At 42.3% G+C, this 27914-nt stretch overlaps 2 protein-coding genes and 1 long non-coding RNA gene across 4 annotated transcripts; 2 read left to right on the top strand and 1 right to left on the bottom strand.

Annotated features, from left to right (window-relative positions):
* Positions 1-1669: 1669 nt before the first annotated feature.
* On the bottom strand, positions 1670-3604 carry LOC148309181 (putative protein phosphatase 2C T23F11.1). The gene is made up of 4 exons (XM_088260550.1): positions 3378-3604; positions 2669-3303; positions 2503-2594; positions 1670-2416 (listed from the first exon to the last, which is right to left on the bottom strand). Exons 2-4 carry the CDS (start codon positions 3285-3287, stop codon positions 2165-2167), a joined length of 963 nt encoding a protein of 320 aa, XP_088116676.1. The 5' UTR covers positions 3288-3303; positions 3378-3604; the 3' UTR covers positions 1670-2164.
* A 1566-nt stretch (positions 3605-5170) lies between these two features.
* Positions 5171-27914, top strand: Pcf11 (Pcf11 cleavage and polyadenylation factor subunit). Of its 2 annotated transcripts, XM_088260543.1 has the most exons (10): positions 5171-5336; positions 5625-5871; positions 11359-11484; positions 13094-14096; positions 14861-15059; positions 15137-15315; positions 15392-17243; positions 19276-19780; positions 19857-20196; positions 27565-27914. In XM_088260543.1, exons 2-10 carry the CDS (start codon positions 5680-5682, stop codon positions 27909-27911), a joined length of 4743 nt encoding a protein of 1580 aa, XP_088116669.1. In that variant the 5' UTR covers positions 5171-5336; positions 5625-5679; the 3' UTR covers positions 27912-27914. The 2 variants fall into 2 exon arrangements, with proteins under 2 accessions (XP_088116669.1, XP_088116670.1); XM_088260544.1 differs by lacking the exon at positions 11359-11484.
* On the top strand, positions 5977-11075 carry LOC148309183 (uncharacterized). The gene is made up of 2 exons (XR_015837575.1): positions 5977-7940; positions 8026-11075. It is a non-coding gene; the product is annotated as an uncharacterized LOC148309183 (long non-coding RNA).

Consider the following 27914-nt stretch of genomic DNA (forward strand, 5'->3'; position numbering starts at 1 on the left):
GAGGTTTACCAAGAAGACCCTAACTTCTGCTTGGAAAAAACTTTGGCCAGAGAGTGTTGTCAAATGTGATTTTGAAACAGTAACTGTGGAGTCTACAGTCAACGTGATTGTGTTATTAGCCAATATCGTGGGACTCGAGGTGGATAACAAAGATATTGAAGAGCTTGTTAAAGAGTACAGCCAAGAGCAGACCACCGAAGAGCTTTGAAAGCGTGGGAAAATGTTGCATTGTACATTAAAAAGCATCACCCTAATAAGGAGGTGGCTTTTCGTGCTACAAATTTATTCATCGGTAATGCTGTGACACATTTTCGCCAAATTTTGAAGCGTCAGCAAAAACAAATGTCTTAAAACAGTTTTTTTAGTTAAAACAGATTAATATTTGTCATAATTTCACATTTTTATTACCATTTTTTTTTCAAATATAAATTATATTCAAGTTTTTACACTCCTTAACAACAGTAAATTTATTTAAAAAAAACCTTAAAAAAACCAATTAAATATTGAGTTTTCTTTCGGCCTGGAACGCATGATCGTATTTTACATACATTTGTATGGGAAAAAATGTTTCGCTTAATGAGTAAGATGCTGGAACGAATTAAACTCGTCATGAGAGGTTCCACTGTATTATTTATAGAAATTATTCTTCTCCAGTTATTATTTTTATAATCATTGTTAATTGTGGGATATAAGAACTGTTTTAAGGTTTTTCGTTTAATTTTTTTATTAAAAAATAGTCAATTAATTCTACATTATTATGCAATCTGAATAATCGTATTAAGCTCGGTATCGAAATTAAATTTGGATAACGGGACATTCTTTTGACAATTATTTTTCTAAATTACTTCCCCAATAAATAAATAAATATATAACCCAATAAATAAATAAACTACTCAATTCACATCACAGATTAAAAATCATGTAATAATTGCAAGAGCAATAAAGTTTTCCAGTATTCAAAAAGTAAAATTTTCCTACCATATTTGCAAATTCTTAACTAAATATGGTATTAAATTTTAATGAATGCCAAGAGACTGGGTTATGCGTCTGCACAACCTCATGGACCATTACTCACGATCTGAGTTATGTTTTATCAAAAATAAATACTTAAAAATTCTTATCGTCATCATGATACAGAGAAATTACACCATACGGGTTCTTCCAAAGTTCACTCTGCCAAGGGATCTTGCATCCCTTATGTCACTGCGACCATATTAGGTCTATTGTGACTTCCCTCTGTATTACAGCTCACTGCCAAGACCTACGTGAGTCATGTAACTCACGACCTGTCTCGGTGGTAGGAGCTTCACCTTCTCCTGCCATCCTTAGTGAGAGAGTAATATTTTTATAAATTAAATACAGTCAGAATAAAGAAAACATAAAACGCTCCCATACAAAAAGGGGAAGCTGATGATGAACCTTTACATTATTTATTGGTGGTGACATCTTACTTGGAAAAAACAGTTTTATTTATTGGAGATGCCATCTTTTTGAAAAGGGTTACAGTTCTGTATCTAAATTCAAATAGTTTTCAGATACGTACAAGACGGAGTAGATAAGATTAGAGTAATCAGGTGAAGAAGTAGGATAATGAAACACCATATTATGTAATGTACACGGATGATAGTACAGTAATGACGATTCAGTATATAATATAAATAAAAATATGTAGACTACTTACGTCTTTTATTTTTCATTAAAAAAATTATATATAATTTTGTGAAGGAATTGTTTAAAATACATACATAGGTCCATTGTGGAGAGTATTTCATGTATAATATTATCTTAGATAGTATTCAAAAATAATTTTATTTTCTCAGCGAGTAAATTAAATAAGGTACACATTACACATTTTAGAAAAAAAAACATATTCAAAAAGAAATGTCACTAATTATCCAAATAAACAATTAAAAGTCTACAATGCCACGGCCACTCTCGGTAGATGACAGCGCGGGCTACTTTACGCATCTTCTTTGGAATAACTCGGCACTGTGCCGGCGGCGGTGGCGGCGCGCGCGCCTTATCGCTTTACTCTCTCCGAGGGTCGTGTTCTATGTACAAGGGATGCTCCACTGTAATACATTCGCAGGTACACATTCTCCGGCTTCTATACAATATTGGGCGGGAAGGTCCCGGCTATTTACAGGCGTCCCCGGGGCGGGCGCTACGCTCGGGGCGCGGGCGCGGGGTCGGGCGCCGGGTCGGGCGCGGGCGCGGGCGCCGGCGCGGGGTCGGCGGGGGGCGCGGGCGCGGGCGCAGCGCCCGGCAGCAGGCACACCAGCAGCACCGTCATGTTGTCGCAGCCCAGTCCCCCCATGGCGCTGTCGGGCGCCAGACACACCTGCATGAGGCGCTCGCACACCTCGCTCGGCTCCGCGCCCTCCTTCAGCTCCTTGCCGCAGAAGTCCACCACGTCCTGCGCCATATTAACACATTCTCTGAATAGCTTGCGAGTTAATAAGAGCGATATAATTATTATTGGAGGAGAAAGTGGCTGCATACCTGACTGGAGAGTACGTCCCAGATGCCGTCACAAGCGATGACCAGGAACTCCCAGTCCTCCGTGATGTTCCGGACCACCACATCGGGGAATGCTTCGTCACACAAAAATACACAATTAAGAAACATTCAACGTACAAGTACATCTCATCCGGAACGAGTTATTTACCCGTGACAATTTGGTCCTGCGGAGGCAGGTGAGCGTTGGCCTTGAAGCCGAAGTCGCCGAGCGCGCGCGAGAGGGCCAAGTTGCCGTTGACGCGGTTGAACTCCACGTGACCGCCGGCCGCCACGATGCGCCGCAGCTCCGCGTCGTTGTTGGGCTTGTGGTCGCTGGACAGCGGCTCGGCGCGCCCGCGCACGCTGGCCACGGCGCGCGAGTCGCCCACGTTGGCGCAGTACAGCACGCCCTCGCGCACCAGCACCACCACGGCCGTGCTGCCCGCCACCTCCTCGCGCAGGCTCTCCTCGCGCTGCATGGCCGCGTCCAGCTCCAGGAACCCTTGCCGCAGCGACTCGGAGATGTCGCCCACCCGGTACTCGGGCCGGCGCGCCACGAACTTGTGCAGGTGCTTGCCGGCGTACTGCGCCACCGTGGCTCCGCCGTGGCCGTCGTACACGCCGAAGAAGGCCGCCTCCGGGTCGTCCGGCAGCGACAAGATGTGCGTGTGCGAGTCCTCCATGGACATGCGCCAGCCCTGCATGCAGGAGGCGCCCACTTTGAAGCGCTCGTCCTGGCACACGGACGACTGCTTGGTCGTCACCGGCTCGGACAGCGTCTGCCCCATCTGCGCGCGTCTGCGTCTGCACAAACAATTTTACGGGTTATCGACTGCGCCCGAACCCTGCCCCGCAGTAGGATCGCACTGACTACTTACCAGCGACGATGGAAATCTTAGGGAAAATGGACCTCGCTAAAGTCGCACGGCGGGACGGTCTCGGACTACTTGCGCGACGAAAAAATGAAAATAGTAAAGGCGTGAAAGAATATCGATAATTTTGACTAATTTTCTTCGTTTTATCATACCACCATATCTCTATTCACGCGACATTTGACACATTGTTGATAAGTACACATTACATTACAATAAACCGAATGACCAATAGCAATGAGCAATGTTAGCCAATTTAACCAATAGAATAATATTTATCTCTCAGTTCGTTATGAAGGTAGGTACTTTGAAATAAGTATAGGTTACTAAGTACCTACATGTAAATGCAGTTGTCGAAAGTAGCCCGAACATACAATATGTAATTCAGCTTGTTTTTAGAGTAAGAAAATATCTTACTCGGTCGGATCAAAGATTTTAAAAAATATTATCACATCCCGTATATTAAAAATATATAGTCTGCAATAATGTTGAGAAAATATTCACTGAATAACTATGTATATTTATAAATATATACTTCCATTACAGACCAAATAAAATTCAATATTTCAACCCGTAAACTTATGTTGTTTATGTTGTTCTACTTTCGTTTATGTTGTATGACAGAATCAGGACCATTCGATGTAAACTTGGTTAAATTTAAACAATCAATAACAATATGTGTAAGCAATGTAACGATTTGGGTTAACAATATCCATTTTTATCCATCGGACAAGATCCATTTTTTATCCAACAATATCCATCGGAGAGATTTTGGAACAGGTAGATGATTTCGTATATTTGGGTAGTATGTTTTCTAGGGAAGATTGATACAGACATGGAAAGGAGACTGAATGCTGGGAACAAAGTAAACGGTGCACTGAAATCAGTTATAGCAAATAAAAACCTATCAGCGGAAGCTAAAGTGGCAGTGCACAACGGAGTCCTGGTTCCAACTCTAATGTATGGAAATGAAACATGGAGTTGGCAAAAGAAGGATGAAAGTAAACTGAATGCAATCGAAATGCGATCTCTCAGAAGAATGTGCGACAAAACGATGTATGATAGATGTGCGAATAGTGAAATAAGGAAGGAATGCAAAGCTGAGATAAGCATTATCGATAAGATTAAGAAAGGAATGTTGAGATGGTTCGGACATGTAGAACGAATGAGTGAGGAAAGAACGGTAAAACAAATTTATGAGGCGAATGTTAGTGGAAAAAAGAGCAGAGGAAGACCGAGAAAAAGATGGTACGATCAGGTATGCCAAATACTTGAAAGTGGTCAGGTTAGGAGTCGTAACAATCGGCGGGTATGTATGCGGAGATGCATGAACGTGGAAGAGGCGAAGAATGTTTGCAAAGACAGAGTGGTGTGGCGTTCTATTCTTTCTGCCTACCCCTGCGGGGAAGCGGCGTGGTGGTTAGTTAGTTAGTTAGTTATATCCATTTTCCACTAGTAATGACTAGTTTTTAAAAAATCAGATAATGTTTTCAATATAACAGTTAAAAAAAAAAATCAATATTAAAAATCAAATTATTTATTGTTCTTTGTTGGTCAAAAAAAAATGGTTTCATTTTATTATGTACTATACATTTCATATAAATATATATTTCAGAATGTTTTACATTTTTTTTAGTAGGTATGTATGTACATACTTTCCAAAAAGTCGTCAATTTGAGGGTTTCTAGGCTAAAAATGATTTTGGATGCAGCCATATATAATCTTTGGATGCAGCTCTATACATAGAGTGTATTCTATGGTTCTCTTACCATAAACAATTACATAGATAAAATTCCTTCAACTTCAGCGCCATATTGGAATCTCGTCTCAGTTTCGTTCGCCAGTTCGTGCGTATATTGAAAGTTATTCGGTGCTGTCTCTTGTTCTTGTGAAGTTTCCTGGACCATCCGTTTAGTTGATCGAAAGAATTCGACATAAATTATTCAGCATGTGGACATTATGATGGTGAATATTGATTAAATTTCGTTAAATCTGTCGCCACTAAGCACGACTCCGAGGCGTCGCCATTTTGGTGTGGCAGGCGCATTGCAATATGTTACATTATTTTTATTTCGTGAAAATAGTTAAAATAAATTCCCTTTTAAACATTTATTGAAAATACGACAGCGTTGTAGATAACGTGCGGTAAATAGTTTACTTTCCCACACGATCTATCGGCATCAATCGGAGGCGACGATTCGCGAGCCTCGATTGGATTATATTATACTAATATTCCCCGTTTTCTCGTCGCAGGTGGAGATAATCCGTAGGAATAGTGCGACTGCTTTCGTTCGTCGAATCTTCTAAAATGGCTTTCGAGAGCTCGAGGAGTAAGCCCGAGGCGAAGATGTCGGCTGTGGTAGGCGACGAGTACTCGTCCAGTCTGGCAGACTTGACGGTGAACAGCAAGCCCCTCATCAACATGCTCACCATTCTGGCGGACGAGAGCATCGAGCACGCCGCCGTCATAGTACAGTCCGTGGAGAAACATCTGGACAAGGTGAATCTCTTGTTATATTCTAATATTCGTGATTCTCCGCTCGCCAGTACCGGATTCCGCGCGCCGTTAGTAGCGTCAGGACGTACCCGGACCCTCAGCTCTAGGTGACCTCCGAGTGTCGGTTCGAGCCATAGCGAGATGCTTCGCTGATTATGAAGTGTTAAACTATGCGTACCAGTAACCATTTCAATACTATTTTCATTGTTATTTAGATCCGACTTGTTCATATCCGAGTTAGAAATATGTAACACTGTTGCCATACTTTCTATGCAGATCTGATCGTTGAATAGCAGATGTGTAGCAGATGTATGTATATGTGATCCCGACTTATATGTAACACTGTTGCCTCAATTTCTCCGCTATCTAAAAACATCAATTCTAGACTCTGGTTATTCATTACCTTCAAATAATTTGGAAGATTGGCCCTAGTACACTTATATATATATGTGGCTGACAGTGTGCAATTTAAATAATGTAATGTTTAATCAATATAATAAATTACACTAACAAAAACTCATGTGTTTAAGATGGAGAAATGTGCCAATAAATATTTATTAATAACTATGTTTTAGATGAAATTAATAATTATAACCCTAAATATTTCTCAGAAATGATTTTGTAATGTATAAAAAAAATACATACATTTACCAAAAAAAAATAATTGAATCATAAATAAGTTTACTATTGGAATAACATCATAGTGATTGTAATGATACTGTATTAATGTATAATAATGTCAACCAGTTAAATTATGAGGTTGAAAGTGCACGTTTGCGAGAGTGAGAGGAGCAATGTAGCCACCCCTCCCGGCATCCTTGGACTCTGGTCTAGTGACTCAGTGGACCAGTTCGACACATCCAGTCCACCGTATGTTTCCATTTTGATAAACTTCAAATATTATTTATTGATTCGGCATTAACTTTGTGGAATGACAGGTTGATGTATGATACAATTTGATGAGTTTTATTTCATTACACACTAGTTGTAATGAAATAAAGCTCATCAAGTGGTATTATACAGCTGTTTAATGTTTTTAAAACAATCGAGATACATCAAAATGTCAAGTAGGAATAATACATTGACTATATGACAATAGTGCATAATGCGTGCATATTTTTATTTATAATTTAAAATCTAACAGAGCCGATACCACCGGATATGAGAATGATTTGAATGCCAAAGATTGGAGTATTTATTTTTATACGGACGAGATTGCGCAATGAAACAATGAACAAAATCTGGAATAGGGTATCAGAACTAAACAGCAACATCTAAACTCATTCTTTCGAGATATTTCTCTTAAAGATACGATAAATAAATATGTCAGCATATATTTCATACAAAGTAAAAAGATCGTCCACGGAAACAACGGATATTTTGTAATTACAGTTATTAGATAGTAATAATATTTATTTGAAAAAACATGAAAAGTATGTTAGGGTAGTTTAAGTTTTACAATATTATTCGAGGACATGATTTGAAAGTAATTATGCATTTTCAAAAGTAATTTGTCACGTGACTGATGTCGTCGATGGAAATGAACTTTAGAAGAGTATTGTCGATATGAATATTTTATAAAATTCTTTTCTCATTTAGTTTATTACTTTACATATTGTTTATCGAGTGCTTCTGTAATGATTTTCCAAGCAGCTCATAATTAGTAAATCAGAGTTTCCTCTTTATTTTCAATATCATCTGAAATATAAAAAAGGCATTTAATAATATTATATGTTAAAAATATTGATTATAATAATTTCTCGAGTAATTCAAAACATGAATTGTTATTTTAATAAAATTATGACATGTTAAAGTAATATTTGCATGAAGCCCATTAAAAAAAATTTAAAAATTGTGGAAATGGTGTTATTTTTTTTAAAAATCAAAAGTGAGAGGAGAGTTTTTGTTAAACTATGTAGTAGTAGTATGTAGTACCGTACCAGCGCCCTTTAGGCACTATAAATTATCCAAAAGAAGGTTAACTGAAAGCTGAAAGTGGTAACAAAAGTGAGAGGAGAGTTTTTGTTAAACTATGTAGTAGTAGTATGTAGTACCGTACCAGCGCCCTTTAGGCACTATAAATTATCCAAAAGTGAGAGGAGAGTTTTTGTTAAACTATGTAGTAGTAGTATGTAGTACCGTACCAGCGCCCTTTAGGCACTATAAATTATCCAAAAGAAGGTTAACTGAAAGCTGAAAGTGGTAACAAAAGAGTGCTTACTTACATCCGTGCAATTTTCTATGATTTTAACTTACACTCGGAGAGTCATCTTATAATCATAATGTTTTGTTTTTATGTTTGGACACTGGATTATGTTGGGTGGTCATCGGGATCTCCGATCTGTTCGCCCGAGTGCTCGGTTAGCCCGTAGGTTAAATGGAGTTGGTGACATTTCTTAGCTTTATGAGGAAATATTTCTAAATTCTTACAAGAAACCCTGTCCAATTTTTTCTAAATGTTCTATCGGTGACACGCACTCCGGTGGTAATACTTTTATAATATTCCACGAGATTTCGTCGCCGTGCCGTGCCTGTGTTTATCACCATTCGATAAAATTATGCGAGACCTTTTCAAAGATATCATTTAATGATTTTTTAAATGCCCTGCGGCGATTGAATTGTTACCAACTTGGAGTCAAATAACAACCCGCTGAATAGTTAACAAGGAAAACAAAACTGTCATTATAATGGAGAGATCATACGAGAAGTTTGGGGGTTATGGTCCTTATTTCGGATCTGACTGCCGAGGTTAGCGCAACTGTGTGTTGCAAAATAGTGCCGGAAAGAGCATCGAAGCCCTCGGCATGTCAAACAATTAGGTCAACGGCGTTTACATTCACGCAACATTACATTGTCACAAACCGAGGAAATAAATGGCTGAAAAACAACATTTGGACAGATTATGACTTGCGAATTCGCTAGAGAATCCGATAGACTTGTGTGTTTGGAGTATGTCGGTGACCAAGATTAAAAGTCTGGCCACGCTGAAAACCCCGCTGAGAATCGGGAGTGGTGCGAGATCCCAAACTCTTCTACAGAGCGACTCCAACACACATATATCAAGAAGTGAGAATGAATTCCTGCAATATGTCCATTGATTGACTTTCTGGGTAAAATGGAAATGAAAATAATGATCAATTTAGATTTTACATTGTTTTTTATTTGGCAACAGTTGTATTGCCACGGAATGTACAGGCGGACCTCATCTTTCGCACATTCGACTTTCTCACAATTTGCTATTTCGCACAATTTTTTTATTTTTTTTTTGTTGGTAGTAATGTAAAAATGTTTTGTTTCCCTTTTACACTATGAAATGCATATGAACCTAGGTCCTTACTGTGAAAATTTGTGTGTTACGTATGTACTGAATTATAACATATGGAACGCAATAAACAATATTGGAGACGCATGGGCTGAAATAAAAGAGTCAAATATGAAAGGTTCATGGAAACAACTATGCCCACAGATGATGAGTGATTTCATAAATTCTGATAAAACTTCAGAAACCATCACACTTGAAATAGTTTTCCTAGTGAACGAAGTTAACCTGGATGTTAACAGTGAAGATGTTAATGAGATGATTGAATCTCATTCTGAACCCTTGACTTATGAATTTCTAATGGACCAACAAGAGAATGAAAATCAAATACAAATTGAAAGTGAGGAAGAAGAATCTGAAGAAATCATTAAAACCTTAACAATAAAAAGTATGAACGAAGCTTTTTTAAGTATTATGGAAGACTGTGATTCCAATGAAGAACGCATATCTTAAGTGCGTAGGGCGATCCATAATAGTACTTTATGTTATAGAACTCTGTATGAAGAAAAGAAAAGAAATAGTAAAATACTAACTAAATTTTGACATGTTTATAAAGAAAATATAATTCTTATTCAATGTGTACTTAGTACTTTTGATCAAAACAAATTTTAAGGCACAATTTTTAGTGTTTTTTTTTTTTTTAAATAACGTCCCTCTACTTTGGAACATTTAACTTTCGCACACATTTTCAGGAATCAATCATGTGCCAAAGTTGAGGTCCGTCTGTATATTGAAAAATCTGAAAAGCTGTCATTGAATAATTCTATTAAAGAGACGATGCTCGATATAAAAGGATTGAAAATAAGTGTACCAAAACAGTTTGTTTATTAGTAGGCAGTGGGGTCGTATCCTACACTGTAAAACTCAGTTGGAGACCGTAACACTTAACATAGATCTGTTTGCATACACTCGATACCTTTGTGTCATTGCACCCTGTACATACTGTTAATAACATAAACTACATATAACAGCTAATCACATTTATGTATTAGTAAAAGTAAAGGGAACTATTGTGAAATGGAGATGTCCTAAATAGAAATTGGAGGACTCCATGAAATGAAACTGCATGTGTTTTCTACTCTGGGTGTCTGGATACATTCTTACATTCTAATAGGAAAACACTTTTTACTGTTTTACGGATGAATGAGAAAGTTATAATAATAATGATAATAAAAAAGGAAACAAATAACTGAAACCATGTAGCTTCCTTTTAAATTTGTTAAAATGGATTATAGAATATTGAATCATTCTAATGATTTTTTGCGCTATCATAAATAAATACATGTTTTTAATTTTTTAACTTTGGAGCTACATAAATGTATATGAATAGAAATTAGATGATATGGACATTATATACAAGCTTACATGTATGGTTACAATTTCCATAGTAAAAAATAATAATATTTCCAAGTACATGAAGTTTGACTGAATTGTTGGTTTTGATATTTTCAAGTAACTCAGCTCTCAACTCGTGTAATTAAGTGTAAAAATGAAGAAAAATAATTTCCTTATAAATATGGTTCACTTAACCGTTTTGTTATTTACGTATTAATTATTTTTAATTGTAAAAAGAACAATTAATGAATATCCGAGAGAATATAATATTTGATAAATATTTAGGCCGGACTTAGAATGTACAGGAAACTGGTTTACACCGAGGACCATTTACTGTATTTAGCAGTCACCCATCTCCGCAGTTGTGTGTCAATAGTCGGCTCTGTAATAGTCCGGTACTGGCTGGCGGCGAAGTGCGTCACTCCCTGTACCATCTCCTTGTGGATACTGCGCTGTAATGTTACCATTCCGTAAGATAATTCCTAATAAAGAATTTTCCAGAAAACTGCAGTACTTATTTTCTTTATTGAAATTAAATCAGATACAGCAACAATGCCTTGTTTATTTTACCTGTGTAACGAGTCTATACTGGCTACACCCAGTTTCCCGAGCACCGTCGATCGCAACTCTCCGCCCGCCGCTGCGGACCTCGGTCGGCCGGGAGAGGCGGAGAGATGCAGTCGGCGGGACTCGCAGTCCGACCGCACCGTCCTCCCCGCCCTCCCGTCCTCCCCTCGCCCCTCCCCCGAGTGACCCGCGACGCCGAGTCGGCGGGGACGCCTCCCGGCAGTGTGGAGAGCTCGACCGGGAAGTGAAGTGGCCCTTGTTGTGCGTAGGTGCAGCCCGAGATTAAGCTGCCCGTATTATATTTGGTGGATTCCATTATAAAGAATGTGGGCGGAGCGTACACCCAGCTATTCGCGCAGATCATCGTCAACATGTTCTGCAAAGTCTTCAAGCAGGTAACTATACTTGTCTCTTCACCAACCTCACTAACACACCCGTACGCGGAACCGACTGCGAGAGAACCCTTCCCCTAAATCTGCTGCCAAGTGTCCAAGGGATATTTCTCAATACAATAAAAAGTGTTTTTTCTTTTAGAACAATAATAACTCGGAGTGATATTCCATGCGTATTTTTTAATGGTATATAAACACAATGAAAAAATGTATATACTTTTTTACTTTTTTTTTTTTACTTGAATCAAGATAGACACGATAGTTATAAAAGTGATCATATTTGCGCAAGCTGATATTTAATAAAATAGTATGGATAAAGTCGTTATTCTTCCACCTTTTTTTATATCTCGTCACGATTCTCGATGCCAGCGTTCTCCGGCGCGTGAGGCTGAAGGTTCCCTCCGGACACTGATAGGCTGTTGGTTCTCACCGGCAATATGTAATGTGTTGATCGCCCTCCGCCAGTGATATATGAAGTATGGAGATTTAATTTGGCTCACTATTGAGTGTGCTTTAGGGGCTATTTCCCATTTATGATTCCGTATAATGTACGAGACGGGAGATGAGTACAGTTCAAGACCACTTCTTCATAAGAATGATGAGGTTTCTGATTTTTTAGAACAGATTGTATAAGTTTTCAGATTTAGATTAAGTCTGTAACCGCCCGTCTCGTAAAATATTATGTGCACATATTATTGTACAAGAATATCTTGTTTAGTCTGGTAAATTAGTTTGAGTGATTTATTTAAATCTGGGCATTAAAATCCCGGAAGATGTCGATACCGGGGCAAGATACTGGAAGCTGGAATATTCTGGAGTATTGGAACACCCGACAACCCGAATGTGGGGCCCTTTCTGGACGGTTGTTAAGTAATGTCTCGTTTAACTATCCAAATAAACACTTCTTTAAATAATGTCTTGTTTTACTATCCAAATAAACAGTCTGGTATGATGAGAAGGAAAATTATAATTTTTAATGTTCATTTAATAAATGAATCCAGATGGATGACCTGACTCTTTCGAGGTAATCTTCCAGATTCTACGAGCTATTATTATGTATGGGAAGAATTTGTAGTGATTTTACACTACTCATTTACTTCACTCCTGAATATCAATCTACAGAATACTTATGGAATAGAACAATATATGGATTAGAGAATATGAGAGACGGCAAATGCAAATATAGGTTGTATTTACCGAAACTAAAGAATGAATTAAAAAAGAAAACAATGTCAATGTCAAGAATATGAGCAACTTTTTGATACCTTCGCTTTACCATGTCATTAGTGTGGTGAGTGGAAATTTCCAGGCCAAAGACATCCAGGAAAAGCATCTAAGGATACGGGAAGGCGTGCATTGTCAAAAGTGGCTCACGCACTCTTTTATTGGATCCAATAAGAACGGCTTTTTACATTAAGTCGTACGTGCGCTGTTCGTCGTGGAAAGACATTCACCTCACTAATTGCGTGGGAAAGCGTATCATAGCCTCGGTAAACACTCGGGTTTGGCGAGTGAGTCACGATCGGAATTAAATTGGTAAAAGGTAGGTATGGGCGAAGGAATACGTCGCAAGGTGGCCGCCGCAGTAACGCAACTTGTTTATGTGGCGCAGGTAGATGAAAAGACGCGCTCGCAGATGTTCAAACTGAGAGAGACCTGGCACGACGTGTTCCCCGCCATGAAACTCTACCAGCTGGACGTCAAGGTCAACCTGGTGGACCCCGCCTGGCCCATCCAGGCGCGCCCGCCCCAGACCAACATCCACGTCAACCCCAACTTCCTGGGCAGGCCCGCCCCCGAGGACGAGGAGATGCGCGCCGCCGTGGCGCGCAAGGAGCAGGAGCTGCTGCAGCTGCAGAAGAAGAAGATAGAGATGGAGCTGGAGAAGACGCGCAAGCAGCTGCTGGAGCAGCGCAAGGCGCTCGATCGCACCGCCGCCGCGCCGCTCGCCGCCGCCTCGCAGCCCGCCGTCGCCGCGCCGCCCGCCGCCCCCGGACCGCCCAAGCCGCGCCCCGTTCCCGTAAGTACATCTCTCCCGCCGCGTCATAATGTCCGGCCTCGGGACGCGTACTCACCCGCGCGCGTGTGCTCGCAGGTGGCCGCGCCCCCGCGACCCGCGCTCGCCGCGCCCGCCGGCTCGGCGCGGCGCCGGGACCCCCGGCTGCAGGCTGCGCGCGACCCGCGGCTGGCCCGCAAGGGGCCGCCCTCGCCCGCCAAGCCGGCGCCGGCGCCGCGTCGCCCCTCGCCGCCACCCGCGCCGCCGGCCGCCGCGCCGCCGCCGCCGCGAGTCGACAAGCTGCCGCCCATCCCCAAGCTGAAGGAGCGCCCGCCCTCGCCCGCCAAGAGAAAGAAGGAGTCGCCGCGCGCCGGCCGCAAGCGCAGCAAGAAGTCCAAGGACGAGGCGGTCCCGCCCGCAGCCCCCGTGCCCCCCGCCGCCGCGCCGGCCCCCTCGCCCGCCCCGCCGCCGGCCGGCAAGGCCGGCTCGCCCGGTAAGCCGAAGCCCGCCTTCAAGGAGTTGAAGGGTCGCAGTAAGGACCGGAACTATATGCGCCGCAACCGGGAGCACTCCCCGAGCTCTCCGACTCCGGACCCCCATCACCAGCCGCCCGCGCCAGGTACCGCTTCTACATTATTCAAAATCTATAGGTTAACCTTCATTCAGTCGCACCATCTTATTTAAACTCTTTTTTGTTCCCGATGAAATTAATTATATCAGCTTTCAGTACTCTAGCGAGAAATACCGGATCCGTCAGATCTGACTGAGTGAGTCGTTTATTTCAGTCAACTTTGGGAACCTATGGCATAACTAAAAAAAATTAAAAATAATTTGTTAATGGCTCACACCCCTACTGTATTCCTTTCAATACCGAATGTTGGTAATTTTGTCCCCGTCATTTGATATTCAGAGTTATGCGCACGGCTTAAAAAGGAGGTGGACATTAATTTCAATTTTTTTCAACAAAAAAAATAATATCAGTAAGAGCAGTATTTACTTGTTATTGATTTTTTTATAATGTGTATACATTTAGCCAAATAAAATCCGACAGATATTTTTGTTGCGCCTAAGATAAAATAATGGTAGTGTTTATAAATTATCAAACACATTTTATATTTGAATTATTATGTTTAAATCGCGGGTTTTCTGGCATAGTAACCCCAAAAGTCCCGGGAACCAAAGGGTTACTCAACTTGACAATAATTAATTAGCAAGCTTGTGGGCTTATCGCCGTATAATATTTTCAACCAAACAATGCAGTAAATTAATAGTGGAATGTGAAGAAAAAAACTTGAAAAAGGGCACAATGGAGTGGAGTGAAATTTAAGATAAAACATTAAATAAAGCAACAATATCCTCTATTCATTTGTATTATTGATTTAGTAACGATAACAACAAACGGAGGAACATTGGGCGATGTGGACCTGCGTACGCTGACCTCGGACGTGGCCGCGCCCGCCGCGCTCACCTCTCGCCTGCTGCAGCCCCCGGAGCCCCCCGCACCCCCGCCGCGCAAGCGCTCTCCCTCCGACGCCGCCCAACACGAACCCACTAAGAAGAGCAAATCTGAGAAGTTGGATGCGTAAGTGTCGTACATATTCCTATGTAGGTATTGGGAAATTATTGCGAGTAGCATCTAGTGTGAGTTTCTCTGTCCAGGTTGTTCGGAGCGGAGGATGTAGATCTGCGCACGCTGGCCGCCGAGGAGGGCGCCGGCTGGGCCACCGTGAAGGAGGCCCCGAGCGCCGCCGCTGCCGAGCACCTCGCCTCCGTGCGCGCCAAGCTCGCCCACGCCACCCGCCAGCGCGACCCGCTCGGCCGGCCCTTGCTCTTTCACGGTGAGCCACTCTCTCCCTGCACCCGCCTCCCTACTCGCGCCGCCTTCTCTCTGCTGACGCTCTTTATCTCTTTCAGAGGATACCAAGGAACGCAGAAAGTCGCGCAACTCCGAGGATACCGATATGAGACAAAAAACTGCAGTGGAGTTGGACGGTAACAATCTGGATGGAAATATCAATCTGATCATGACCCAGGCAGAAGAGCAACTCAAAACTGGCAACATCGACAAGCAGCAATATAACGTCCTGCTGATGCAAGTTTTAGAACTGAACGAGAGGCAGAAATTACGCGAAGCCAAACGGAAAGAATCCCTGGAAGCTTCCAAGAGGCGACTGCAGATGCTGCAATCGGAAGAGTCCCACTCTTCCTCCGACAGCCGGGGCAGTCCCTCGCCCCCCCCTCCCCGCACCCCGCCGCGCGTACTCGGGGACATCGACGAGCGCCTGCCGCCGCGCCCCGCGCTGCTGCCCGCGCCCGACGGCGACCGCGACATGCGCCTGCGCGGCCACGAGCGCTTCCCGCCGCGCCCGCCTCCCGGCCCGCGCGGCTTCCGCGGCGGCTGGCGCGGACGCCCCGACTGGGCCGGCCCGCGCCTCTACCGCCCGCGCGGCGCGCCCGCCCCCGTCTGGCGCACCAGCGCGCCACTCCCGGCGCCCGCGCCACCCGCGCCGCCCGCCAGCGGCGTGCGCCTCGGGCCCTGCCCCCTTGAGCCATACGCGCCGGACGGCCGCGGCTCGCCCCCCTGGCTGGGAGCCACCTCGGCTCGCGTCGGCCTGCCGCCGGTGCCGCCGCAGCTCTTGGACTACGTCGAGGCGGACACCATGAAGACCATCGCCATCGACGGGGTGGCGAGGGAGATTCGCTTCTACGGTACCACCGCCGTCGTCATGCTGGACTGGGAGGATCCGAGGGAGATCTCCTTCCAGTCCGGCCGTCGGAGACTGTGGCTCGACGAAGAGTCGTTCGTCCTCGGCTTCAACGAGGATTACAGCTCTGTCATCATCGGGGGTGAACCTCATCGCATTCGCTTCGGAGCGCCGACGCGCGAACTGTTTGTGGACGATTGTTGGTTCGAGTGCTTTTTCGGGGGACCTCCGGTTCCCGTGCTGCTCGGTGGAAAAGTTCGCTCGCTGAAATTGGAAGGTCCGGCCCCTCAGGTCAGCATCGGCACGGAGAGGCGCACCGACCTGGTGGCCGGCAAGATCAAGCTCATCGTGGACGCCACCACCATGTTGCCCGTGTTCCTCGACGCCAAGCCGCAGGTGTTCTGCGTGGAGGGGGTCCCGCACACGTTACGCTTCGTCGACTCCCTGCGGACTATTCTCATCAACGAGCGCCCCTTCAAAGTCGAATTCGGGGGTCTTCCCAAGCCCATATACGTGCACAGACGGAAACACTTCATTCGCTTCTCCGTTCTACCCAACGGCATCAAGGCGGGGGAGGCGAGCATCGCCGACATGGAGGGCACCCGGCCCTCGGCGCCGCCCCCCGCGCCCCTGCCCGCCCCCGCGCCAGCCGCGCCCGCCGCGCCCTCCGGCGGCGTGGCGGCCGGACTGGACATGCTGGCCAGCATCGTGCCCTCCGGCCCGGCACCCGTCACCGGCCTCGGCAGCTACAGTGTGGCTCCGCTGGACGTGACCGTGCCGCCGCCGGTCGCCAACATCAACGTGGGCGACCTGTTCGCCAAGCTGGTCGCCTCGGGCATCCTGGGCTCGGCCGCCGCCCCCGCCGCCGCCCCCGCCGCCGCCCCGCCCGACGCGGCGGTCCCCGACCCGGCGGTCGCCGGTGCCAAGATCCCCGACGCGCCGGTCCCCGACACGCGCTCCACACTCCCCGTCCGCCCCCCGCCCCAGGAGAAGGCTCCGCCCCGGCCCCCCGCCGCCCTAGTGAGAGCGGTTAGCTTTCTGAAGCCGGAGACCCTGAAAGTGTGAGTATACTCGAGCCGTGTTATCCTGCCTAAACTGATTATTTACTGTTCTTCAGTAGAATCCATATTAAGATATGGAATTTAGTCTTGGGGACATTCGACAAAAACAAATTTAAAATTGGATCAAAATCTGCAATATTCCATAATCAAAAAAATTGAACCCAGTCATATATCGGTAGTGTAAAGGCAAAGGGGTATATCTGTCTCAGACCAAATTGTACCCGGTCATATATCGGTAGTGTAAAGGCAAAGGGGTATATCTGTCTCAGACCAAATTGTACCCGGTCATATATCGGTAGTGTAAAGGCAAAGGGGTATATCTGTCTCAGACCAAATTGTACCCGGTCATATATCGGTAGTGTAAAGGCAAAGGGGTATATCTGTCTCAGACCAAATTGTACCCGGTCATATATCGGTAGTGTAAAGGCAAAGGGGTATATCTGTCTCAGACCAAATTGTACCCGGTCATATATCGGTAGTGTAAAGGCAAAGGGGTATATCTGTCTCAGACCAAATTGTACCCGGTCATATATCGGTAGTGTAAAGGCAAAGGGGTATATCTGTCTCAGACCAAATTGTACCCGGTCATATATCGGTAGTGTAAAGGCAAAGGGGTATATCTGTCTCAGACCAAATTGTACCCGGTCATATATCGGTAGTGTAAAGGCAAAGGGGTATATCTGTCTCAGACCAAATTGTACCCGGTCATATATCGGTAGTGTAAAGGCAAAGGGGTATATCTGTCTCAGACCAAATTGTACCCAGTCATATATCGGTAGTGTAAAGGCAAAGGGGTATATCTGTCTCAGACCAAATTGTACCCAGTCATATATCGGTAGTGTAAAGGCAAAGGGGTATATCTGTCTCAGACCAAATTGTACCCAGTCATATATCGGTAGTGTAAAGGCAAAGGGGTATATCTGTCTCAGACCAAATTGTACCCAGTCATATATCGGTAGTGTAAAGGCAAAGGGGTATATCTGTCTCAGACCAAATTGTACCCAGTCATATATCGGTTGTGTAAAGGCAAAGGGGTATATCTGTTTCAGACCAAATTTTACAGGAGAGCAAAAACAAACTTGTGAAATTAAATACTTTTTCGGATGGCATATGTACCTACACCTATATCTTTAAAAAAAAACTAAATAAGTATTGCAACTACAGCTATATCCTCTTCCTAGATTATGGAATACACTATTTTAGACATTTTGTGGAACAAACTTAGAAAACGAAAAATTTGACAGATATACCCCTTTGCCATTACCTACCGATATATATGTAATAGGCTGAGCCACTTTTGTATGGAGAAAAAAAATTGTTCGTTTTCTATCGGGCACAGAAAGAAAAAGGTGCCAAGTGATGTTTTTACCATATATGCAAAATTTTATACATATCGGAAATCATCCTCTGTCTCCTGATCAACTTTGAAATATTGATTTTTTTGTTTTTTAGTTGAATTTTTGCAGTAAGGCTAATAAATTAAAAAAAAGGGTCTTTACAACAAAACTAAATAGTAAGAGTTATACTTATTAATAACAATGTTAAATTTTGCCAAAATACCATTCATAAAAATATTATTTACTTCACATAAATATGAACAATTTAGAGTTGCAAAAATGTGTCCGACTGGGTTTTCACGTGCCGATAGCTTATTTTACAATATTTGATAAATAAATTATTTGTGAGTTGTTTATCAATCATGAGACGTACAATTGTGGATGACGTGGCTGAATGACGCAATCTGTTCCGTATCTAACCATTTCTATTATCCAATTATAAATAGTTTTTTATAGATCTTGGAGATTTTATGGATAATGGCAGAGGGTTATAAAGCTGTATTGCGAAACTTTGTAATGGTATGTTTGATGTGTTTCTTTGTTTTTGACACTAATTCTATGAATGTTTCATGTAGTGTGTTTTTGGCGATTTGCATTTCGTTTAGCTGGAAAGGTATTTTCTTGTAAAGTGTGTGTAGGTAGGGAGGGTATGCAAGATATGTAAGGCTCTAACTCTGACTCATTTTGCGCGGCAGGAGGCAAGCGGGGCTGGTGAGCGCGCTGCACGCCGGGATGCAGTGCGGCAGCTGCGGCGCGCGCTTCCCGCCGGAGCACACGGTGCGCTACTCGCAGCACCTGGACTGGCACTTCCGGCAGAACCGCGCCGACCGGGACTCGCAGCGCCGCCCGCACTCGCGCCCCTGGTACTACGACATCTCCGACTGGGTGCAGTTCGAGGAGATCGAGGACCTGGAGGAGCGCGAGAAGAGCTGGTTCGAGCGGCAGCAGGAGGAGAGCGAGGGCGCGGCCGGCGAGGCGCCCGGCGCCGCGGAGGCAGGCGGCGCGGCGGGCGGCGCCGAGGGCGAGGAGGCGGGCGTGGCCGCGCCGCCCCCCTCCGCGCCGCCGCACCAGCTGCGCTGCCCGCACTGCGGCGACCCCTTCGACCAGTACTACAACCAGGAGTCGGAGGAGTGGCAGCTGCGGCGCGCCGTGGCCCACCAGGGCGACAACTACCACCCGCAGTGCCTGCACGAGTACAAGGTGGGTGGCTGTCCGCGGCGTGTATAACTATATCTTTCTCTCTGTGCGTGTGTCTGACGGGCGCGTCGGTTTGCAGGCCGCACTGGCGGAGAAGGAGAAGAAGGAGGCGGAGGCGGAGGAGCGGCCGGAGGAGCGGCGGAAGGAGGAAGAGGAGGAGGAGGAGCGGGAGGAGCAGGAGGCGGAGGAGCAGGAGGAGGAGGAGGAGCGGGCGCCGGAGGAGGCGGAGGACGACGAGGTGCAGGTGGTGGAGGAGGAGGACGACGACGTGGTGATCAAGGCGGAGCCGGTGGTGCAGATCGTGGTGGAGGACGCGGACACGGACGAGGAGACGGAGCGCGAGCGCGCGGCGCGGGACGCCCGCCCGCTCTACCCCGACTTCCACGCCGTGAAGATCAAGCAGGAGCCGGTGGACCCGGGTAAGTCATCACTCTGCAATACTTACGCTTTACAACTTTACACATTGTTTCATGGCTTAAATACTTTTCCATTTCGTATAACTTTTGATTTTGAATAATTAATGCCGCTTCTAATAAATATTTAATTTGAACATGTAGTTTTATTTTACCTATTTCGTAGTACAGAAAAGGCTAAATAGTACAAACTAGAACGGCGAAGGCACCGTGTTAAATTTAGATTATTATCGACTGCTGATAATCTTTTTTTCTAATTTTAAATGTTTGGGAAAATGTATCTTCTTGATAAAGCGATAATTTACAACTGGCACATATGCAAATCTAGCAATGTAAAAGATAATTTCCTATATAAAGATAACCGTCGCCGCTTCATTTGACATATTTTGAAGCTTTGCGCTGTTTGAATGTTTCGAGTAACAAAATATTAATTTAAAAATGAAATCAAACTCACCTCGAAATCAAAGAGGACACACATTAGCACATCCCGAGTACCGGTGGAAGTTCGGGCTTAATATGAATAAAGGTAATCGGTCACCGTTGTAACGATGGTTGAATTTTTTCGTTAATAATTTTTATCATTAATATTTTGATGACACATTTGAGTAAGTACATTAGCAGGCCATATATTTGGGTTAACTTACATTTTCACGATAGCATCATCTCAGTCGCTTATGATAATTATCTACTCGAACCATTATTAATTATTGGGTAATATGGAATTCTACCAACTGCAGCTGTCTGCAGTTACAATAAATACATTATTAATTATTTGGATTAAATGAAGGTAACTTGCACCTATGAATATAATCAGCATTAACATAATATTTGCAACAACAAATAACATGCGTGTCAATGAAAAATGTAACATTTACCAAGCAAATATTACTCTGCCTCGAGTCTGGGTCTGTGCTAGAAGACAAACGTACTCTAAATTACAAATAAATTGACCTGATTGAAAATGAATTCTATACATTGATTGTAAAACAATGTAATATCGGTTTCAGACCAATAAACATAAATACATGGAAAATGTAGAATCAACCTAAAATATTTGATAATTTAGTTAACTGTGAAAAATGTCATCTTTACATTCTTTTGTAGTCTGGATTTTGTACTCGAGTATACGATTAGTGACTATACATTTAACAACAAGCGGAGAATAGCCTCCAAGTGGCGAGCGCACTGCGAAGTATGCGTGGGTCTATGGCGGGAAATTTAGATTATCCGGTCACAAATCGTCGACACTAGAATTCCACGCAGACTACTAATACTGTCTCTAGTACTCCGAGGTACCACCTACCTATTCTTAAACTGAAATTCTACTCATAAAATCTCAATCAAATTTCTTTTGTGATATCTAAAAGAAAAATAAAATTAATTAGCACACTTCGGACGGGAAAGGTACTTTTATATTCTGCGTCAGCCTCATTTCAAAGGCAGAAAAGAAGGAATTCTCCAATGTCTTGTATGAATATGAATATGATATACATACCAATCTTTTTGTTAAGGTCTTAACATGATTATCAAATCGCAATGCAAGTATTCTTTTTATATTTATCTTTACTAAAAATATTGAATACAAAACTTTGTACCATCATCGAACACTTGTTAGTAGTAAAAGTATTTATTTGTTCAGATTAAGCAATAATTGATCTGGGTGTTGCAAGAAACAAGCGCCCTCACCGGCAGTGAAGTTACAATCTGACATAAGCCGCTTGTGCACTACACGGAATTTTACCGCCTGGCAGTCCGGTTTTGAAAAATAAAAGCGACTGACAGTTTAGCGTGATGGAATTTACGCGCAACATGATCACGCACCGATCCGAAAAAAGAAAGATAAAAGCACGAGCCAATCATCCGTTTTATATGCTAACTGAAGTGCCGGTTGGTAAAATTCCGCGTAGTGCACAAACGCCCATACTGTCGGCAATTATCCACGCTTTTAAGGCTATAGAATATTTCTCTGGAAGAAAATATTTGTTTATATTAAATTCGAGAGTATAGTCGTATTAACAGATTTTTATTTAAATCATTTTGGAATATCTCCAAAAATAAAGTAAATTTTTTATACAAAGTAAGAAAACTTATTTTTTGTAATTTGGTTTAACTAACTTGGGAAATGACAAACCGATGCAAAAGTTTGATACTCATTGCGTATTCTTTACGATCAACCGATTTTTGTGCTCATTAGTCTTTGCTTTCACAATTTTTCCACTAGAGCGGTGTTTCTTAACCGGGGCGCCAGCGCCCCCTGTGGGCTTGGAAGTCTGGTGGGGCGTTTTTAAATATTTAGCATTTGGGGGGCGCTGCAGAAGTTCGAGGGGGCGTGTGTCAAAAAAAAGTTGTGTAAAGAAAAACTGCACTTTCACACGCAAAATTTAAACTTTCGCATAATACATACTCGATAATATCATGTTCTTTAATATGATTGTTTTCGTCATCGATACCCTCTTCTGTGGAATAATTAAAATTACCTATAATAGCCTTTCCATCTTCATATTTAGTAGAGAAGAGTTTTAGTGCAGTAATGCATATACATATTTTTTTTTAAATTGCAAAATCGATTAGAAATAACCCAAAGGGGAGATTTGAGAATGTTTTTAACTAAACTTGAACCAAATATAACGAAATTGGCGCAATCTCATGAGGCTCAAGGATCTCATTAACTTTTTTTAAATAAAAAAATATTTTTAATTTTTTATGCTACATGTTTTGAAAAAATTAATAAGGTGTTTTATTTTGTGTTTAATTTTACTTTGGAAAATGGGGCGATTCTTTCAATAGGGTTAATAAAAACTGCGCTAGAGGGATGAACAATTTAAATTATTGTACAAAAACAAGATTTAGATGCCCGTCAGGTACTTGTATAAAGAAGAAAGTAGGATGATTAGTATGTCGTATTCCTGAAAAGATAATGAGGGGCTTGTTTCTTGCGACAGCGCAATCGGCCACCCTGTTATAAAAACGAAGCAGTAAAACGAGTACGCTACTTGTGTAATTACATTCAACCACAGGCGGATGGGTGATCTCTCTGCAAGCAAGGACATTGCATATACACTATACAGTAGAATCGCGATATAACGAAATCCAAGGGACCAAAAAATATTAATTCGTAATAACGAACTCCCACATATAACGAATTTTTTTAAATCATACTTAGTATGTATATGTTGCGCGCCGTTGCAAAAAATGTTGCGCGGCTTTTCAAAAAGATCGCAAGTTCTGCAAACAAAGGAGGAAGGGGGCCATAGGGAACTGAATATCTACATATTTTCACTAGTTTTCTTATTAACCTTACGGTGATAAAAGTGCCGCGGGAATCGATGATACTCGTATGTATTTTGTACACAATATGAGAATGTGATTTTAAAACCGGAAAAACGTAAATATTCCTAGTTGCTTTTACTGGCCATATTTAAAGTTGAAATATAACAATTTTGTAATGTTGGGTCTGGTAAATATGTATCTGAAAATGAGAATAAAATAATAATAATATCACAAGTAGCCGCCAAAGCCGAGAACGAGAACGGCTTGCGCGCTACTGACGGCCAGTGTTGTCAGACGTCAAAGAGTAGTTTTCGATATTGAGATTGCGAAATTACGAAATTGCGAAATTACGAGACGGCGAAAAAAATTTTTTTTCCAAAATTTACGCGATGAATTTTTTTTCGCCGTCGCTAAAAATTTCCTAAAATCCGTTAAAATTCCGTTATAATCCTTCAAATTCCGTTTGATCTCTTTATTCCTTCAAAATCCGTATAAAACGGACAAATTCGTATTTGTCCGAATTTGTCCGTCATATTTAATATTCCTAGTTGCTTTTATTGGCCATATTTAAAGTTGAAATAAAACAATTTTGTAATGTTGGGTCTGGTAAATGTTATTCATAATGTCATTCATTTGCAGCCACGGAAATAAATAATTTGTAAAAAAATCGGGAATCAAATCCTAACATAAAATCGTAAAAATACACAAACGTTTCTGTGTTTGCGCGTGTGGCGTGCTTTGTAAGTATGCGTGCATGTCGTACGTCGTAACACGTTACTCCGCTAGTCCAATAGTGTGCAGATTGTCTTACCCGACACTACGCCCCACTTAGGGCGCTTGTCCACTACCCGAAATTCCGTGTAATTTTACTGTCCGGCACGTCAGTTAGCGTTTTAAAATGACGATTGGCTTGGATTGGCTTGTGCTTTTGTCCATCTTTCTTCGGATCGGAGCTCTTGATCGGTGCGTGAACACGTTGCGCGTAAATTCGATCGTAAAATCGTCGTTTTAAAACGCAAACTGACGTGTCGGACGGACGGTAAAATTATTCCGTGTAGTGGACAAATGCCCTTACGATGTAGATAAAAGCGGATGCAATTTGAGGATTATTATTGTCAACAGAATCATTTCATTGAGATAAAAAGATGGATTGTAATTTAAGAATTATTATTGTCTACCATTGAGATAAGCAGGTGGACTGATTATGGGAGAGAATATACTTGAGAATTTTTATGGCATACAGAAATAATTTCATTGAAATAAGAAGAGAGATTATAACTACGTCGCCTACTTTCAAAATCCGCCAGATCCATATAAGTCGATTTTACAAAAAAAATCCAAATTCTCCGGATAACATTTATGTTTCAAAGATTTGTCTATCTTTATGTAAAATATTTTAAAATAGAGAATTTTCCCATTTTTTTGGAAAGTTTTTCAGTACTCAAAAAAAAACACGAGACACAAATCGATAATGACGTCATCTTAACTTTTGACCTATCTCCGCTCTCTGATTGACCGATATGGGTCAGAAGGCAAGTTTCATGAATATATCGGAATTTGAAATACAACGCTGTTTTTGAGTATTTTTTAGCGGTGTTTTCAAGTATTTAAAAATTTTGAACAATAAAAACCACAACTGGCATTCCGATAGAGTATTTATTTTGAAATCTTATAAAACTGGATCTAGCGGATTTTGAAAGTAGGCGACACAACTAAAGAATTATTATTGCTAAAGTAAATCATTTCACTGACTCATTGACTCTAATTACTAATTGCTCAAGATGATGGGATATTGTATGAATTACTTTTAAAAATCGCCGCGCGGCTTGAATAATTTTATCTTAACATTTTTTTTATTTCCGCGCGGCGCCGTGGCGGCGCGGCTTTGAAATATTTTTATCATAACATTTTTTATTTGTTATAAATTTACTTAAATGTATTGGCACTTTTTCGTACGGGACAAAAGTGATTTTGTTATACATAATAACGGGATTTCGTTATATAAATGCATTTTTGTATGAAAAATTAGTTTTAGGGAATAAATTTGTTTTTCTTTTTCGATATACGTCATTTTTCGATATATCGCGATTACTTATATCGCGATTCTACTGTAATATGACTATGTACCCAATGTCTTGTCAAAAAATCATTGAAATTTATGTAAATGGGCTTTTTATTGAAAAAGCCTACCATTCTCTATTGTGAAACATACAGATCTCTTTTTGTTAAGTCTTTTTGGGACTGACTGGAGTCATTTCGTCGTAACGTATCATGTTACGATGCGAGCATTCGTATAGTCAGTACAACGCTCCGAGTGCTCCATACGAAGTCGGATGCTCGCCGCGAACGACATTATGTTCACATTACGACAAAATGCTCCGGTCAGTCCCCACCTTTAAGTAATACTGCAATACTTTTTTCTTTTCAATATGCAAGTATTTTTATGAATTTTCAAGGCTCCCTTTCAAACTGTTTTTTCAGCAAATGAATACAGTAAAAAGCCCATCACCTTTTACAAAAAAAGACAGTCATTAGGCTTCGCATTGAATCAACGGTGTTAGTTGAATCTTCAAATAAAGAAAGCTAAGGCATTCGGTTCTGCGTTTCCAATTATTGGATATAGGAGTGGAATACATTTGTGGAGGAATCTGCCGAGGCACAAATGAACAAGTGAAGGAGGTTGCTGCTAAATAGGGAAGGAAGAATATTAGATGGAAAACAGAGAACAGTAAAAACTCCCTCGGGGCTTCATACCCGTATTGGCTTGTATAATTTGGAAATTGCTAGTGTGGAGAATCTTGAGGGATTCGAATTGATCATTTTACTGTACATATTTATAGAATTCTTATCAAGGAGTGCAGTATTGCTCACATTTAAATTGCAACCACGCAACGCTGATAACGGCTCGCAATCGTTCACTGCCAATAAGTGCCAAAAAACATATTTGCCTCTAACCGTCTTTAGTATTAGATTTGTGAAGTAACTTATTTATAAATGATTTTGTTTGCTTAATCCAGTACCCGGATCTGTTTATAGCTCCATGTACTCTATTCAACAAGACTAGGGAAAGATTAAGAAGTTACAACTATACTTTTTGTTTTAGTATAAGTTTTTCTGATATCTTGACCTTTTTATCTACTATATGTATATTCGCCCATATCCCATTGCCCGCACGGGGGCAGAAAATAAGGTGTTAAAATACATTTCTGGTTCCAGCTAGAACCTTTATACATATATAAAAAACACTAGTTTTTTTTTAAAAAAGAATAGTAAGTGAGGACAAGTAGTGCATCACGCATGTGTACATACTGAGACATGTGTGATTTAAACATCTCCCTGGCAGATAGATACTTTATATGTATTTCAAGTAATTATATAACAGGTTATTATAGAAACTGAACATTTACATCTGCGAGTACGTAAAACAACTCAACTGGGAATCTACACATCAGTTCATTTACTTTCATTAAATGTTCCCCGGTAATATCTCTTATGTAGAATCTATTGAAATGTAAAAAGCCAATTTTGTGGGTAGTTGGAAATGTTCTATGGTCATTTTATATTGAAAACATTTATTACATTATGTGTTCTATTTATGTATATACTAACTTGGTTTATTATGTATGAATAATTGCAGAAAGTTTGCCATTTCAAATGGCTACTTATAATTCTTTTATCTGAATGCCGAAATTATATGGCTCATTACACCTGAATAAAGTTATTCACTCATGTACTTTATTTTTTTTTAAGAGATGATAATGTAGGAATGAATTATGGTATCTAACAAAAAAGGACTTAAAAATGGTTCCCTTGACTGGAAAGAGGCTCCCTGCAAAATTGATTTTACAAGTGGTGCAAACCGACAATTGTTTTATCACGATTTAGGCATTTCATTCGAAGCATATTCAGTTTTAAATGCCTGAAATCATATAAAACAAGCGTGACTTACGTTCTCTCAACAGCCTTTATAAATATGGTTACGTTTAAGTGTGCGTAACTGACATTTGTCCAAGATCATAAATCCATAACATGTTTCTATTAATTTGATGTAATGATTTTGTTAAAATATGCGGCTCAAATTCCATCCCCTCGTTTGGTTTGCAGACGACGAGCCCATCATAACCGCGGAGGAGGTGGTGACGGCCACGGCTGACACGACTCACGCAGCCGTGGTGAGCTCCATCGACGGCAACGTGCAGCTGGAGCCTGCGCACGCGCCCGTGTCACCGGGATCCGCGCCGCGCATCCGCATCACCATCACGAGCGCAGCGCCCGCCCCCGCGCCCGCGCAGCCCCCGCCGCCCGGGGAGGAGGCGGACTGCGCGCACGCGCCGCCCTCGCCACCGCCCGCCCCGGCCGCCACCAAGCCCGCCTTGCGGGACGCGGCGCTGCACGCGCAGCCGCCCGAGCAGCGCGGACACGAACTCTCGGCCCTGTGCTCCCTCATGTGATGC

This window comes from Brachycentrus maculatus, unplaced genomic scaffold (genome assembly GCF_059751285.1).
Source record: "Brachycentrus maculatus isolate JH-2025_06_01 unplaced genomic scaffold, ASM5975128v1 h1tg000138l, whole genome shotgun sequence".
Lineage (NCBI taxonomy): Eukaryota > Metazoa > Arthropoda > Insecta > Trichoptera > Brachycentridae > Brachycentrus > Brachycentrus maculatus.